Below are 17,639 nucleotides of genomic sequence, written 5' to 3' on the forward strand. Positions count from 1 at the left end.
CACGACCTTTATCCCTTTCTCTCCAAACTCGGAAAGTAAACACATTATGAAAGAATAAAGTGCTGCGAAGACCTGGGAAAAATCGCGCACATAACACGCAGATCGCAAAGCCTGCAAAAGCAAAAACCCTCTCCAGCCTGAGGCCACCTTGACCCGATGAAGCCCGGGCTCTCTGCCCGTCACACCGACCCAACTTTGGATTCGCCGGTGTTCGCTCTCTTTAGGAGTTCAACCTCCCAAGTCTGCTTCCACCTCAACGTCAGCCCCAGGAAACACCTAGGCCGCGCCCGTGCAAGTTCAAGTTCAAGTTCAGAGATTTATATAGCGCACTACTCACCCAGAGGGTCTCAAGGCGCTTGGGGGAGGGGGGTGCTTTTACTTATCGAATATCCAAGTTTTTAGTTGCTTTCTGAAGGAGAGGTGGTTCTGATTAAGGCGGAGGTGGGTGGGGAGAGAGTTCCAGGTCTTGGCCGCTAAGTAGGAGAAGGATCTTCCCCCCATGGTGGATCTATGGATGCGCGGAATTGCTGCGAGGGCTTGATTGGACGATCGTAGTTGGCGGGTGGGGGTGTAGAAGGACAGTCGCGTGTTGAGGCATTCGGGTCCTAGGTCGTATAGGGCTTTGTGTGCGTGGGTGAGGAGACGAAACGTTATTCTCTTGTTGACGGGGTGCCAGTGGAGGTCTTTCAGGTGCCCGGAAATGTGAGCTTGACGAGGGATGTCCAGTATTAGTCTGGCTGAGGCGTTTTGGATGCGTTGGAGTTTTTTCTGTAGTTTGGCTGTGGTTCCGGCATAAAGGATGTTACCGTAGTCCAGTCGGCTTGTGACCAGAGCGTGGGTGACCGTTTTTCTTGTTTCGGTGGGGATCCAACGGAAGACTTTTTTGAGCATGCGTAGGATGTTGAAGCAGGATGATGAGACGGCGTTGGCTTGCCTGGTCATCGAGAGGGAAGAGTCCAGGATGAAGCCCAGGTTACGTGCGTGATCCGTAGGAATGGTTGCGGATCCCAGGGCCGGCGGCCACCAAGAGTCGTCCCAGGCAGAGGGGGATGAACCTAAGATGAGGACTTCCGTTTTGTCCGAGTTCAGTTTTAGCCGGCTGTTCTTCATCCATTCGGCTACTTCTTTCATTCCTTCGTGTAAGATGGTTTTGGGGGTGTTTGGGTCTTTGGTGAGAGAGAGGATCAGCTGGGTGTCGTCTGCGTAGGAGATGATGTTGAGGTTGTGTTGGCGCGCGATGGATGCGAGGGGGCTCATGTATACGTTGAAGAGGGTGGGACTGAGTTGACTGACTGATGATCCTTGTGGTACGCCGCAGATGACTTCGGTGGCCTCTGATCTGAAAGGGGGGAGGCGGACTCTTTGGGTTCTTCCAGCGAGGAACGAGATGATCCAGTCCAATGCTTTTCCTTGTATTCCGAGGTTGCTGAGGCGTTGTATAAGGGTGCTATGACAGACTGTGTCGAAGGCTGCGGAGAGGTCAAGTAGGATGAGGGCGGCTGTTTCTCCGTGTCCAGTAGAGTGCGAATGTCGTCTGTTGCTGCGATGAGGGCGGTTTCGGTGCTGTGTTTGGCTCGGAAGCCGGACTGTGAGGGGTCGAGGGATTTGTTGGATTCAAGGAAGGCGGTGAGCTGACTGTTGACGGCTTTCTCAATGACTTTGGCAGGGAATGGGAGGAGCGAGATGGGGCGGTAGTTCTTAAGTTCAGTGGGGTCTGCTGTGGGTTTCTTCAGAAGGGCGCTGAGTTCGGCATGTTTCCAGCTTTCCGGGAAGGTAGCAGAGTTGAAGGAACAGTTGATGACATCGCGGAGATGGGGAGCGATGATCGAGTCTGCTTTGTTGAAAATGTGGTGGGGACATGGGTCGGTTGGCGATCCTGAGTGGATGGAGTTCATCAGACGGATGGTGTCTTCGGTGGTGATTGGGTTCCAGGCGTACAGGTTGTTGGAGTGCGGTTTTGGTTTGGGGGTGGGTGAAGAGGGCTGGTCTTCGGACTGGTTTTTGAAGCTGTTATGTATGTCGGCGATTTTGTTGTGGAAGAATGAGGATAGAGAGTCGCAAAGGTCTTGGGAGGGAGTGATGTCGTTGGTGCCGGCGGTGGGGTTGGTGAATTCTTTGACGATGTTGAATAGTTCTTTGCTGTTTTGGGCGTTGTTGTCAAGTCGATCCTTGAATGCTGATTTCTTGGTGGATCTGATGAGTTGGTGGTGTTTGCGGGTGGCGTTCTTGAAGGAGGCCAGGTTGTCAGTGGTTGGGTTTTTTCTCCAGGCTTTCTCGAGGGTAGGACAGAGCTTCTTGGATTTTTTAAGGTCGTCGTTGAACCAGGGGGCTTTTTGCTACTCTGCTTGATTTGGTGGTTTTTCAAGAGTGCTAGTTCGTCGGCGCAGTGGGTAATCCATTGTGTGATGTTGGTGGCTGCTTGGTTTGGGTCCGATGATTTGGCAGGAGGGTTTTGGTGAAGCGAAGTGAAGAGCTGGTCGGTGGTAATTTTGTTCCAGTTTCTTCGGGGAATAGGTTGTGGGGGGTTGTGGGTCGTGGTCTTTTTGTAGTTGAAGTGAATGCAGCTGTGGTCCGTCCAATGGAGAGCTGTGGTGTGATCGAAGGAGATGTGCTTGCTGGAGGTGAATATAGGGTCGAGCATGTGTCCGGAAAGGTGGGTGGGGGTGTCAACAAGTTGTTTGAGTCCGAGATTGGCCAGGTTGTCCAGAAGGTTGGTGGTAATGCAGTCGTTTTTCTTTTCCAGGTGAAAGTTGAGGTCTCCCAGTAAGATGTAGTTCTCGGAGGGGAGGGCATGTGGGCTGATGAAGTCAGTGATGTCTTCGCTGAATTGTGTACGGGGTCCTGGTGGTCTGTAGATGAGGGTGCCTCTGAGTGTGGTCTTGGGGTCGGTGTGGATCTGGAAGTGAAGGTGTTCGGCGGTAGCGAGGATATCGTCGGAATTGGTCATGATGCGGATGGTGTTTTTATGGACGATGGCAATGCCTCCTCCTGTTTGGTTGGTGCGGTCCTTTCGGATGATCTTGTAGCCGTCCGGAATGGCTATGGCGATGTCGGGCGCTGATGAGGCGTTCATCCATGTTTCCGTAAGGGAGGCGACGTCCAGAGATGTGGTATCGAGAAGGTTCCAGAGTTCAATGGAGTGTCTGTGGATCGAGCGGGTGTTGAGCAGGATGCACTTTAGGTGGTTAGTGTCGGAGCTCTGTTTGGAGTTTGTGGATTTGGTGTGGGTCCTGATGCAGTCGAACTTGCAGGAGTGGCAGGTGAAGGGTCCATGGGTGCGACCAGGGGCGGCTTGGTGGCAGTTTGGGAGTCGGCCGGGGTTAAGTGCAGAGAGGGAAGCGGGGTCGTACGTTATGCGGGTGGAGTGGGAGTTACGGGGGCCAGGGGGTCTGGTGCTGGGCGTGGTCTAGGCGCGGACGGGCGTAGACGGGCTTACCTTTGGCGCACCTTCGGCGCACATGGGGCGCGTCCGCTGCGCGTGAACGCTGCGCACGAAAGCATCTGTCATATGTGGAAAGTGGAGGGGGAGGGGCGAGGGAGGAGCAGCTGGGAGGCGGGAGCGGGGTGGAGAGCCGGGCAGGGAGGCACAATCAACAACAACAAAATGGCAGCAAGCCAAAAGCGAAACAGGATTGGGGAACAATTACATTAAACGCGATGTGAATGGCAGTGGAACCGGCACAATCAGGCACGAATCAAATATACAGGCAGCACAGCACAATTGAGCAGATCGATTAAAGCGCACTTTGGCAGTCTAGCACTACGATAATATTCTAATGAGCAATCAGGAACTAAACAGGCAGCACAGCACAATTCAGCAGATCGTTGAAGCGCACTTTGGCAATCTAGCGCTACGATAATATTCTAATGAGCAATCAGGCAATAGAAGTTGTGGGGGCAAGGCGAGCTAGCAGGCAGTAGTCTGGCAGAAAGCGCTACGAAACAATCGGCATGCAGGGCAGGGAGCAGCGTGAGGAGCGACCGCTTCTGATGGGATCAGGACGGTGCACGCGCCCTGGGCGTACTGACGTCAGCGCCGTAGTAGATCAGAAGAAGAAACAAGCATGAGTGAAGCCCCGCGTATGGTGATGCACCGAAGAAAACACCAGAGGAGTGCGGAGCCTGGAGAGCACAGCGAGGCGACGTGACAAAAGAGCATGGTGAGTGGAGGGGGGATATGTGTGTGTGTCTGTGTGCGTGTGTATGTGTGCGTGAGAGCCCGTGAGTGGAGGGGGAGGGTGGTGAATGTGCGTGTCTGTGTGTGTTCGAGTGTGTCTGTGCATGTGTCTGTCTGTGTGCGCGGGGGTCTGTTTAAGGGGGGGTGCGTGTGTGTATGCAGTGTGTGTGTGCCTGTGTATACGTGCGGCTGTGTATGTGCGCATGCGTGAGTGTGGCTGTGTGAGTGTCTTTGCTCATGGGAATATGAGGCACGAGAGGGGCACGGCGCCGTGCGCGCCCACGAGGTGAAATCTGCGCTCGTGCCCCTCTCGTGTCTACATTCCCAAATACGGAAGCAATAGGTCTCGTGCAGACTATGTCTGCTCGACCTAAAAAGGGCGAGAGGCACAAACCGGAATTCTACAGACCTATCTCCTTACTGGACGCAATGACGCAGGTGGTAGGCAGAGTTCTCCTCAAGCGCCTTCAGGGTTGGGCTGAAGAGAACTCGGTCCTGTCAGACCTGAAATATGGCTTTTGGGCCAGGGTAGGTACTATAGAGCAGGGCATAAATATTTCTCTTTTAGTGGGGAAATGCACATGGGCTAAGAAAGGTAACCTGTTTTTAGCATTTGTGGACCTCACAGCCGCGTTTGACTGTGTGGTCCATAGTAAATTGTGGTTAACTTTAGAAGTTATGGGGGTTGAATCAAATATTACTTATTTTCTTAAACAATATTATTGTGATGCCAAGGCCCGTGTCCGCTATGGTGTGAGCGGAGAAGCTCAGAAGCCTTTCTAATTAGGAGCGGAGTCAGGCAGGGTTGTGTCTTGGCTCCGTTCCTTTTCAACCTGTATTTATATGGACTAGGGGAGGCCCTTCTTAAGGATAACCAGGACTTTCCCTTAGTAGGTGGCCATCTAATTCCAGCCCTCCTGTATGCGGACGACGCACTATTGATGTCTCGTACCCATGTAGGCCTTCAGCGTGTCTTGGATAATTTTTTCCTCTTCATGAAAGATCTAGGCTTAAGAGTAAACTCATCCAAAACTTTTATTATGGGCTGTGGTATTGGCATCAAGAAACATAAGGATATGTATGTGGCAGGGCAAAAGATCGGGGTTGCAGAGAAGTTCTCATATTTGGGTATTCTTGTTGCCCATAATGATACCTGGGCTCAAGAAGTTTAGCTAAAAGGTTGGTACTTTTACGCACTACATCTGCCTTAACTACTTTTGCCAGAAAATAGGGGAAAAGACCCCCTGTAGAACTTCTAAAAATCTACAAAGCAAAGTGTGTTGCAGCGGCAGTCTATGGGAGCTGGGTTTGGGGTTTTGTAGATCTACTCCCAATCAAGAGAGTTGAAAACTCTTTCTTAAGATATATTTTATGCTTACCAAAAGGTTCTTCTGCATGCGTTTGTCATGCAGAGTTAGGGCTTACATTTATCTCTGACTTGATCAGGCTTGAACCTGTGCTTTTATGGCATAGACTGTGGTCTAAAGATGAGGCCAAATTAAATAGAGAAATTCTTCTAGATATTGTGAACCCGGAAGGAACAATGAGTAACCATGGTTAAGATATGTGCATAATTTTTTTCAAGATTTCGGCCATCCTGAGTTTTTTACTGACCCTAGCACCCTCAAGTTCATAACAAGAAAGAAATTAAGAAAAGAGGGTATGCTGCTGCTAGACTCTAATAGAATGTCGTCTGAGATTTTAAAAAGAACTGTTCTGCACAACCAGATGGTTTTTAACCACTTTTAACATTCAACCCTACTTAACCTATGTACAAGGTGCGTATAATAGGTCCATATTGATTTGTTTTAGGCTTGGAGTCTTTCACCGACTAGTCACCTTTCCTATTCTGCAAATTCTATACTGCTGTAAGGGCTCTGTATTTATTGCCTATTCTTTTAAACAGCTTTGGCTGCGCCAATGCTGATCCGCCTTATTGGCTTTACAATTTTTAGATAACGAGCATACGGTTTACAGGATATTGTTTTTTCTGAAAAAAGTTTCGTCCTACAGGAAGCACATGTCCACGGTTTGATATTCTGTGTCAAGAGCTTTTCTTAGTTTAATACTGTTTTAACTTTTTCAAGTTTGGACCTTTAATTAATTTAAGTGTGAATTTTCTTGTCAGAATAATAGTATTGCATTTTTAATGTGCTTTTATGACTGTCTGTTTAAACAATCGCTTCAAGCTTTCTTGACTTGACTACTGATTAGTTTACCGTGCATTGATTTTTCAGTTTAGAGTATGTTTTATTATATATGCAGTTACTTTAAGGTGAAAGACCATCAAAATAATTGCAAAATATTTTGTTCTTTTTAGCCTTTGACCCCCTTACTACTCCCCCACCCCCATTCGAGTCAAGATCACTGTCTCCATAGCTTTTTTCAATGCACTTCCACCGCTGGATAAATTTGATTTGGCCCAAAGCACAACGTATTAAGCTTTATTTACCGTGGAGAGCACATTGTAGAATGTAACCCAATTGATTGGCTATGGGGTTGGGAGGGTAAGAAGGTAGCTGACGTTTTTTTTTTTATAATTCTTGAAGGGCGCTATTTATATAATGTGGTGGCCTAATGTTTTTGAGTCAGAAGACAATTTTTGTCATCACATGTATCGGAGACTCGCCCATTGACAGACATCAGTAATACGGTATAATTAACAAGAAAAGCCAGTAAGGACTTGTTTGGAAAAAGAACAGTGTGTACTTTATTCATCAAAATGTACTCAGAGGTCTACTTGCTGAGCATAGAACGTGGTCCCACTTATGCGTCTGAAAAAAAGGCTACGGCTACGTGTAACGTGAGTGGTTCGAGCTGCAGCCGGAATCCAGAATGTTCTTGTGATGCTCTGATGCCTTCGCCCACCATGTCAAGTCATGTTATATCTGCGCAGTTTTTTCTTCTTCTAAATGCGGCCGAGATCCTGACCGGGATGCAAGCCAAAGCTCGAAACTCCCTGTTTTCTGTAAGTTTTCCACGGCTCGGCACTTTACGCAGGGGTTGGCGCACTAGTGCGTGCAATGCCTGATACACACCTGGCTGGCGAGGGGCGGGGCATCGGCGGATTGTAGAAGGGGAGGAGTGCAGACAGGTGTGTGTGGAATGAGGAGACTGACGCCGGCGCAGGGAGGTCAGTCAGTCAGTAAGTGGTACATAGCTTGTTGATATCGTAGTTCTCTGTTGAGCAGAATCTACCAAAGGAAAGGATGACTATCTGCCGACCCCTGTGTATCTGACCACAATAACCCAACTCTCGTCGGGACCCGGTCGGTACACGTCTGTTTTGTTGTTGATTAGGTGCGGCTGCACGAAGCACCCGGAGATACACTATCCGCCTCCCGCTGCCGCCAGGCGTCAATGATGGGGCTCAAGATTACTTTTGGTATTCCGCACAGTTCAGCGTTTCATCTTGTACTCGGAAGTAAAATTGAAAGTTGCGTCCTGTGCCCTAACTATCCGTTATAAAAGATTCCTTTCCGTGGCCTGTTTGTTGCGAGTGGCTGATTCCTGTTATGTTCCTGGGTTCCAGACTCCGGCCTCACATCTTCAGAGCTCGCAAGTGTCCCAGCTCAATAGGTGAGAAGCTCTGGACTGGAGGCCCAGGGTTATTCTCTGCAATCTGGGAATTGTAATTCGGATTTAATAGTGGGATTAACAAGACTACAAATCCCAGACTACAAAGGGGAAACACTGGAGTGGATGACCTATTGATGCATGGACCTGGGTACAATTATTTTTTGCACCTTTCCATTCATACCATTTGTCACTGCTACTAGCCCTCCTACTCTGTGCGCACGGGACCCGCCTAGGCAACCCCTGGTCCTTGCTTCCAGCCCTCCTATCATCTCTGATACCTCTGCTACTACAACCCCATCCCTCTAGTTTCTGCTGCAACCTGTCTACTATTCTCTGGTCCCAGCTAATTTGAGGTTCTAGAAAAGGCAGGGCCTGGTGTTAATGTTTGCTTTCAATAATTCAGAAAAAAAAATTACTAGGTTACTATGCCGGCCCTTCTCCCATCTCCCTTTGCCCGGGAATCTGTGAGCTTTATAAACTAGTATAACCTAACGTGCGACTGACCCAGACCTACCAATCTGTCACAGAAGCCATGTCACAAAATAGGTTACTGAAGTATGAGGGGTGACTGCAGCACGGGCTGATTGTACCAGCCCTGGAGATGCAAAGGCAAAAGTTGTATCCAAAGTTTGTGAATTGAAAACATGCAGACCAGACAAACCCAAGTATTTTTAAAGTAAGTAAAACACGGGTTGCACACTTGTTTGTCAAATGAGCCTAGTTACCCTGCTTGGTGGTCACAGTGCTTTCCGTGCCACACAGGACTTCCAGTAGAGAAGTAGAGCAATCTTACCTGCAGGTTCTAGTGCTGTTCCCAGTCTCTTGTGGTCGCTTCCAGTCTGGTGTCCATGCCTTCTAATCCTTCACGTAAATGTCAGTTAGTTCCAGCAGGCCATCTCGAAGAGATCCCTTGTATACTGCCCTGGTGTGCAGTGGGTCACATACCCCTTGACCCCATACACACTGCGGATGGATCCCAAGAAGTCTATGGCAGTTATTCCCGAGCAGCACCCCCTTCTCAGATTCGCTCTGACCCTCCTATTGCTTCCCACCAATGGCCAGATCCTACCGGTGGATGACAGTCTGCACCAGGCTACCAGCTGCCCTGTTCTTGCCAGCCCTTGCTGCCCTGGTGTGCACTGACCACCCACGCTCATGCAGAAAATTACAATCATCCGTGAGCTGCACTAACCACCCACAGTCTCACACTAAATCACAATCAAACCAGCTGTGCACTGACCATCCACACTCGGGTAACAAATTATAATCAGTGACAATGTGAACCACTGTGGGATCCAACCTGCAACAGCTGATCCACGGGCTTTACGTGGGCCGGGTCCTGCTGGAGCTCAGCACCTGCAGTTCTCAAAAACAGGTGCTTAGATGGGTCCCTATCCGGCTCCCCATTTTTGCCCAGACCCACAGGGTGGAAAAATAAATCTTAACTCTGCTGCAATACCACCTTTCCCTGCCTTTGATGTCACTTCAAAGAGACTCGTTGTAGTTCTTTCAGTCTCATTATTTCAGAATTGAAGCATTTTCAATATAAAATACAACAATGCCATAGTTGTTGCTTTATTTATCTTAAGCATCTAACAACCTTTGCACATCCAATAGTCCTGGCTTATTGTAGGTTTAACGTTGCTTGTTGTAGTATATATCTGGATGCAGTGACAGAAACAGAAAAGTAGTAGCCGGTCGGCACACTATGCAAAGCACAGATTTTTAAATTGGGTGTTTTTAAGCCTTGCCATTAATTACAATGGCTACGCCTTTTGAGACCCCCAGTTTTTTCATCTCACTGAGAAGACTTGTTTTCTAGGCCTTAATACTTCATTACACATACCAGTGCGTTCAGTGGCCCTGTTAAGTGGCTATTTTAAATGTAACTTTATGAATACACATGGAAAGCTGTAGCGTCCTCCCCATCCCAGGTACTCTTGACTACACCACACACGTAGCTTAGTATATCACGTCTTTTTTCTTCTGCGTGTTACCACGAACCCCACATTCTAAACCTGAATTTACTTCACTACCCTCTAATACCTGCGCCGCAGTTCTACAGAGTCCATCAGAAGGCACAAGGGTTGCATCATTACCAACTCACACAATACTACAACTCTGTTAAATAAAAAAATATTTTTTTACAAATATATACACAATCATAGCTCTTCAATAATTCTTCATGGTGCTTTGATCACGCATCCCGACTGTCTTCGGAAACTGTGGACAGACAGAAGTGTCCATGACCAGCATTGGTGACCTAGAAATGGCAGCAGTCAGGGATTCTTCACTTGTCCTTTCAGACCCAGTCTCTACATTGACATCAGTGCCTGGCTAGCGATGCTCCACATGTCGGAAATGTGAGGAATCTCGCGTAATGGACTTCCCAGGACGTTGGGTAGTCACCATGTGTCCTTTGCTGGTCGCAAAATAAAATGGTTCAGCATTGAAAGGAGCATCAGACTTTTGTTTTCTATGCCGATCTCTTCTAGTGAATGTAACATCTTTTGCATGTCGAAGCTTGTCTGCACAGGCCTTCATTTTCCTCTTACAATCCAAGTCTTTCATGCGGGTCTCTTCCTCAGTATTTTGATCTTCTGTTGGCCCATTGAGGTAACTTGGTCATCATTGCTCTTCTAAACATCATGGTTTCAGGGCTTTCACCTATGGTCGAGTGACGGGTCGAATGATAATCTCAAAAAGTTGAATTTAAGGTGGAACTTTTCTAGTACAGTATGCTGGACAGCTATCTTAAGAGTACTTAAGAGTACTCCTAAAATGTTCAACAAGGCCATTGGCCTGTGACCAAAGAGGTGTGCTTTTCTGGTGCTTCACATTAAGATGACTGAAAAAGTCTCTGATTTCTCGACTGTTGTGGGCCGTTGTCAGACTTTAAGATAGCAGGAACACCCCAGGTCGTGAAGATTCTGTCTAATCTCTCAACGGCACATTCTTGAGTGATAGATAGATTTTCTATCAAGGGAAAACTGGAGTATTCATAAATCTTTGCAATCAGGCGATGTCCATTGCCAATAAGAATAAAGAAGTCGATGGCAGTTTTTTCCCATGCATGTGTAGGCAGCTCTCACATTTTTTAGGGGTGTTGAGTGTTTTTCGATGACAGGCAGTTGCAGAGATGACAGGCCTTTAATTCTCTTTCAACTCTCTTGTAGAGATGTGGAAACCAGACACTGTTTTGAAGAGCTAGTTTGGTGACAACAATTCCATGTACTTCATAGACCACTTCAATCATCTGTTGTCGCAGACTCTCCTGAATGACAATTCTCTAACCTTTTAGAATAATACCTTCCAGACTAATTGACAGTTAATCATTGACATTTATAAACTTCTGATATTCACTGTCACTGGTAAGAGGTCGAGGGTGCTGGTACCAAGACTTGTATGTAATAATGTCATATAAAAACCAACACAATGTCACCACTAGTCTGTTGATGTTACTCAAAATATATCCCCCTCCCTCACCCTCAGCAGAAGGGGTAGATCCCACTCCAGCCATTGGATGCCTTCACTTTGACTGACTGTATTTTGTCCTTGCACATGTACACACACATCTAAAATAATTCCCCATAAAACAGAAAATATGTATTCCTTTATTAATTCGCAGCACAATTCTGGACACACAAGATGAAGCGCACTCAGCGGAGCTCGTTTTCAATAGTAATTTATTGCCACCTTGACACACACTGGGCAGACTCATTTCAGCATGGTCGCCTTTCTCAGAGTCCATCGAGGTGGCAGGAAATTACTATTGAAAACGAGCTTCCCTGAAGGTGGCTTAATTGTGTGTAGCCAGAATTGGGCCACAAACTTGGCATTGTACGTGACTCGCCCTCGCATGGAGTGGCATGTGGCGGCTGGTGAAAGCGAAATATAGATGAAGACTAGTTGAAGGCTTCGGCCGAAACGCGCAGGTCTTTTCTCTGGCCCACAATGCACCTTGCAAAAGAAAAAAGGTAAGAAATTAATAAAGATTGCAGCTGAAATCTTCATACCTCCACTTGTCATTTTTCTGTGTGGCCCATAACTGATCGGTCAGAGTATTGCATGGCTAGTATCTGGGAGCAAGTAATATATATATATATATATATATATATATATATATATATATATATATACCAAATATCTTATTTCCATTTTGCTTCTTCTTACCACAGTCCATAGCATAAGGCAGTGGTCATATTACTGAAACATAAATATGTCAATCAGAAAAACAGTTCAACAATGTGGTAGAAGGCACTTGACTTAACCAATGATTGCTAATACCTATATAAATGATTGTCTTTACAAGTGTTTCAGTATTAATCACAATACTTATTGAAAGTTGCAATATTGATTTATCAGCATACACCAGCATTGGCACATTTACTTATCCTATTGAAATCAAGCACAATTTATTAGAGTAGCAAAAGTGGAGCTGTACATTTTTACACCCCCGCAACTTGTCAAGGACATTTGAAACAGTTGCATCTTAGTCAAGAGGGACATTTAGTAACCACTTGAGTTATTGCAGCTTTGTGACAGGATTGTTAAACAGTTGCTACTTACTTGTGAAGAGTACCTAGTAAAGTGCTGAAGTCTTGTTAAAGACTACACAATGTTTCTTTTGACTTGAAAAGGACATCCAATAATTATGGAGTTACTGTAGCTATGTGAAAGCCCAGACTAATTTGTTTGGCCAATGCTTGTGTGGGGCTCCTGATCAATCATTTGCCCCAACTAACCCTTTTTAGGTTTTCAAATTTCAAACCTGTTTCATCTCACACCGAAGTGCAGGTGGGCAGTAGGATGCGTGCGCCACAACAGTTAAGGTTGCATACCAGTGACCACCAGTCTTGAAGTAGTTGGGTACAGGTGCTGCAATGTAGTGTTTAGTTTGAGATTTTAGGTAGGTGAGTGGGAGTGTTGTAGGACAGAGAAAGGGATTTTAGCATTTGTGAGTTTCTTAACTTGCTCTTTTTGGAAATAAAGTCATAGGTATCATCTCTTTTTAGAAATAAACCAGAGTATTTCTTGTTTGGCATTTGACATTGTAGTTCTTTTGCTTATATATGCGAAGTCCGCAATCTGAGTATGCTTTCTTTTTCTTAGATGCAAGCAGCTGAAACGAAATGACTTCAGAAAGTGGTCCAGGTAGTGCTGGCAAACGTCACAACCCAGTGGACAGCATTTGCAGGAAGATCAAGACCATACAGATGAGGAATCAAGAATGTAATCCTATTTTACAGATTCCAAAATTCCAGTCACGGAACTTTGACAGCCCACAGAATAATGACAAGAAGAATCTCGAGGTGGCTTTGAAGAACCGGACTGTAAAAAGCTGTGACAGGAATTCTATAAGTTTTTCAAGTCCTTGTGGTGACAGTATCTACTCTCAGACAAGGACTTTTTCTCCATGCTTCATGCCTGTTTCAGACTGTAATGCTACGTATTCAATTATAGTTACCACAAAAGAAAAATCTTTGACGCCCTGGTTGCCGCGTCGATCCCAAAGCTGCTCAACACCACTAGTCAAAACTGCGGGAATGAGTTATGGTTTACATTCCTGTTCTACACCCAGCCTGGATTTAATGAGTTGCATTGATGAAGACCAGAGTGCCCCAAAAAGTCCAAACTGCTCTTTGACAGCTGCAAAATCTGAATACGTTTCCTTCCGGTCTGCTCTGGTCCAGTCTCCTGTGGTGAAGAGATTATCATTAAATGAAGGAGGTAAGGCCGCCTTGCATTTATTTTTGAAAGAAAAGTTTGTGAAGCGCTGTTCTCAAAGTCAAATATACTAGTTGTCCGAGCTATCTACAATCCAGGCAGAGTACCGTATGGAAGTATCTTTAACTATCACAGTAGCATCAGGATAATCAGTGGTAATAACTCCCATTTCATCCAGCCTGCCTTACAGAACAAGGATAGTTTTCAAGGAAACTCAGGACCCACGCAGCCAATATGTACTGCGTGGCCAACAGTTTTTTATTACGAAAGAATTTATTTTCATTTGCAATCAAATTTTGTTGATTTCTCAAGAAATGACATTAAGGAAAAGCTCTGTCAACACAGTCAGTTCAAAAACATAAACTTGTGTGTACAGTATATACAAAATGTACAAATATACAAACAATTAAGGTAAAAAATCAAAATATCACGACACCAACAAAGGACTTTGGTACAATAAATGACATTTCAAACCAATTGCAAAGTAAGAAGACCTTTACGCAAAACACGATATTTACGCGTTTAGAAAAACCAGTCCTATACACTAGAATCCAGTGGACAGGCGGAGCTAAGATGGAGTAAAGTTGCCTGCCTGTCTCACAACACCTGTGATAGAATGTTTATAGGATTAACAGCGAGGGCCACATAGGTGATATTATTTACTCCCTCGCTTGCTTCCTTGGTTAGCCGTTCTCCTGCCCCGATAATTGCGTGCAGGTAGGAGACGCTCCTTCATTTCTTAAATAACCTATGCGCCCACACCTATTTCCTGATTGAACCTTCCACAACATGCTTGGCTTGGTTGTGGTTGCAAGCAGCTTTGTAAATACACTGGTTTTTGATTGCTTCCGTTTATTTTTTCAGCTACTCACTTTGATTTGCGGTAGACCTACACTCCAGCAGCCCTTGTGCTCGTTGTGCAGGTAAATTGCTGTCCCTTATATGTGTAGAGACAGAGAGGGTGTCTCCAGTGTGACTATATATGTTTGACACCATCCCTTAATTCCTTTTCAGATAAATTCCTTCCCTGTCCTGAGGAGAACCAATAATACCTACGGTTCGAAACGCGTTGACACCCAGCCTGTGGCTAGAAAGAAGGGTGCAGCGAGGGAGTAAATAATATCACCTATGTGGGCCCTCGCTGTTAATCCTATAAACATTCTATCACAGGTGTTGTGAGACAGGCAGGCAACTTTACTCCATCTTAGCTCCGCCTGTCCACTGGATTCTAGTGTAAAGGACTGGTTTTTCTAAACGCGTAACTATCGTGTTTTGCGTAAAGGTCTTCTTACTTTGCAATTGGTTTGAAATGTCATTTATTGTACCAAAGTCCTTTGTTGGTGTCGTGATATTTTGATTTTTTACCTTAATTGTTTGTATATTTGTATATTTGTACATTTTGTATATACTGTACACACAAGTTTGTTTTTGAACTGACTGTGTTGACAGAGCTTTTCCTTAATGTCATTTCTTGAGAAATCAACAAAATTTGATTGCAAATGAAAATAAATTATTTTGTAATAAAAAACTGTTGGCCACGCAGTACATATTGGCTGCGTGGGTCCTGAGTTTCCTTGAAAACTATCCTGACCAGTCAACTTGTTCTGTTTTATCAATTGTTGAGATCCGGACTGGTCAGTTGTAGGATCCATTACCTCCATTTGTACACAGTTGCAGAACAAGGAGCCATGTGTAGCCACAAAAAGTGTCTCCTCTCCTAGAACCACTTCTGTTTGCTTCAGAAGCGACTCAACTGAGCAGGAAATCTTTTCCAATGTGGAAGTATGCATGGTAACATTTAAGCACCATTCAAGGTGGCACTCTGAATATTTGAACATATTCACGTGCCATCCTATATGTGAGCTATTGTGCATGTCCTTGAGTCCGAATCCATGAAGACTCAGCCAAGGCAGATACAATAGACCCAGAAGAGGTCAACCAGGAGAAAACGTATAATAGAATAGCCAACGCCCCCTACCACAGTGGGCTAGGAAGATGTGATCTGTCTCTCACCTTTGCCTTGCTACCTCCCTTGTCTTTCCCACCTTGTGCCTCGAACTCCTTCTTTCTGCATCCTCCCCCTACTTCCCCCATCTTTATTCCTCCTCTTCTGTACGTGGGCTTCAATATGGGGTGGAGTATTGTGTGCTAAATATTTACTAACTAAAAGGTTACCACTACTACTATGATCAGGGGTGTGGCATGCAGAAAGATAACCAACACCATCACTGTTGCACATCCAACATGTCTAGTGAGGCTGTGGTGTCTGTATCTAAATCTAAATCCTGACTGCCAGATGCTAAGAATGTGATTGCACTTGAGATACGCCTGTGATTGGGTGGTGCATGTCTTCCCTAGTGTTCAAGCTGAAATTTTACATTTGAAAAAGGTTGATTATTGCTACCTAGAATGAGCCCCGAAAAGGACATTTCAATGAGGAAGTTGCCCAAACCTCCTCCGGCACGCCTGGAATGGTACCAAAGCTTAAAGAAAAATGAATGATGTGGTTCATGAGATTGAGCAGTGGGGGTTCTTAGCACAGTGGTAAACCTTGATGGATTTATAGGGTTGCCCCATCGACAAACTGTAGACGTTGATATGGCATTGAGCTACGAGAATACAGTTGAAAGCAAAAGGTGCTCTTAGGAGTGCCACTGTGGCCTTTAATATCCTGGTAGGGTTTCGAATAATGCATTTAAAGGGTGGCAACTCATTACCCCAATCTTTCGAGGTAACTATCCTGGTGCTTAAGAAATTTCCAGGAAACTGGAAGGTTAATTAGTGGAACTTTGTGCAGGCCTAGTGCTTTGATTATGAAATCATTTTAGTTTACCATACACACTTTGAATTTAGCTGCGCATTGATTTAATCTCCTCTAGATTGTCTTCTGTGGGGTTCTGTAGCCTTACATTGACTCTTCTGAGAAGCACTGCTAATGAGCTAAGATTCGACATAAAACACTAATTAGAGGTCTTTGCCATTATGAAGTGGAACCACTTCACAGGAGCCACCTGAAATAACACCTTTGAGACCGCAATGCTAACAGCTGAACTGGTGAGCTCGGAGCCTTATAATGCACTACACAGTTAAGTGCTGCATGCACCCACGGGTAAAAACTCTCTACATGTTCAATGATGTCCTGGAAAGCTAATTTTATGCAAATTTGTGAACCCGTAGTTGGAAGTTAATGTTCAGTTAATTGGGCTATCCAACACCCACTGTTAATTTTCCAGAACTCTATTTGCCAACATCCAGTTCTGGATGTGCCAATGCTCATGGGCAAGATTAGGTGTAAATTGCAAGGAATTAGGATGGTGGCATGAAGGGTCCTCCATCTAATTTGAATCCTTGCTTTCAGGACTGATTTACAGAGTTGGCAACGCCCGTGTGCCAGCTTGGTGCAGGAATATTCGGGTCGGTATCTGCTGGTTATTGCCTGCTGGTGAAATAGCTTTTTGAAATCTGGATGCTGTTTAGCTGGAATGGCCCTGGTAGGATAGGGAGCTGTGATGAAATATATCCTGCACAAAGAGGGCTGGGGTTTGAAAGAATGAGCCCCGAAGCGCATATGATTTGGGCTTTGGAAAAGTGCTTTTACAGATTTAGAATTTTCAAACTTGCAACATCCTCAAAATTGAAACTGTCCAGTCCATCCCTGGATACAAGGGGGTTGGTGTGGTGTTAGTGAAATCAGGCTTCCAAACACATCAATGAACGTTAGTTTCGTTGGTGGAGATTGTCTTCAGAGAGGCAGGGAACATCGAGGCAAAATAATAAATAGCCTTTCTGTTCTTGTTTCTCCTCCTGGAATGGTCCTCCCTTTTCAGGCCACAATGGAGAGCTGCATGCATGTAGCATCTGCTGGATGCGCTCGTGCCCCTGCCCAGCGGTCCTCACTGTCTCAACTCTACAATCACTTCTTTGTTTGTCTTCCACACTGGGGAGCTGGTGCTTTAGGACGTTTGTGTCATGTGGAGTGGAGAAAGCAGCATCTGGTGTGGCTCATCAAGGAGGGGTTGAATTGAGGCAAGGTGACATGCAGTCACCTGGAGAGGAGCACCGCAATTTCAAATGGGGCTGGAATGGCACTGTCTGCCATCCTCCCCAAGGTCTAATCTGACTTGACCCAAAACAGCCTCACGGGCTCCGAGGCTGG

At 45.7% G+C, this 17,639-nt stretch overlaps 1 protein-coding gene across 5 annotated transcripts in view; it reads left to right on the forward strand.

Moving 5' to 3' along the window:
* Positions 1 to 7,286: 7,286 nt before the first annotated feature.
* Positions 7,287 to 17,639, forward strand: part of IRAG2 (inositol 1,4,5-triphosphate receptor associated 2) — a 1,168,119-nt gene continuing 1,157,766 nt past the window's right edge. For 3 of the 5 annotated variants that reach the window (XM_078674100.1, XM_078674103.1, XM_078674104.1), the window contains exons 1-2: positions 7,287 to 7,318; positions 12,869 to 13,486. In XM_078674100.1, the coding sequence (XP_078530226.1) occupies positions 12,889 to 13,486 (598 nt within the window). In that variant the 5' untranslated portion in view covers positions 7,287 to 7,318; positions 12,869 to 12,888. Of the gene's footprint in view, positions 7,319 to 7,653; positions 7,757 to 12,868; positions 13,487 to 17,639 lie in introns of those variants that run through there. The other 2 variants (XM_078674101.1, XM_078674102.1) reach the window with 2 other exon arrangements.

Source organism: Lissotriton helveticus, chromosome 1_1 (genome assembly GCF_964261635.1).
Source record: "Lissotriton helveticus chromosome 1_1, aLisHel1.1, whole genome shotgun sequence".
Taxonomy (NCBI): domain Eukaryota; kingdom Metazoa; phylum Chordata; class Amphibia; order Caudata; family Salamandridae; genus Lissotriton; species Lissotriton helveticus.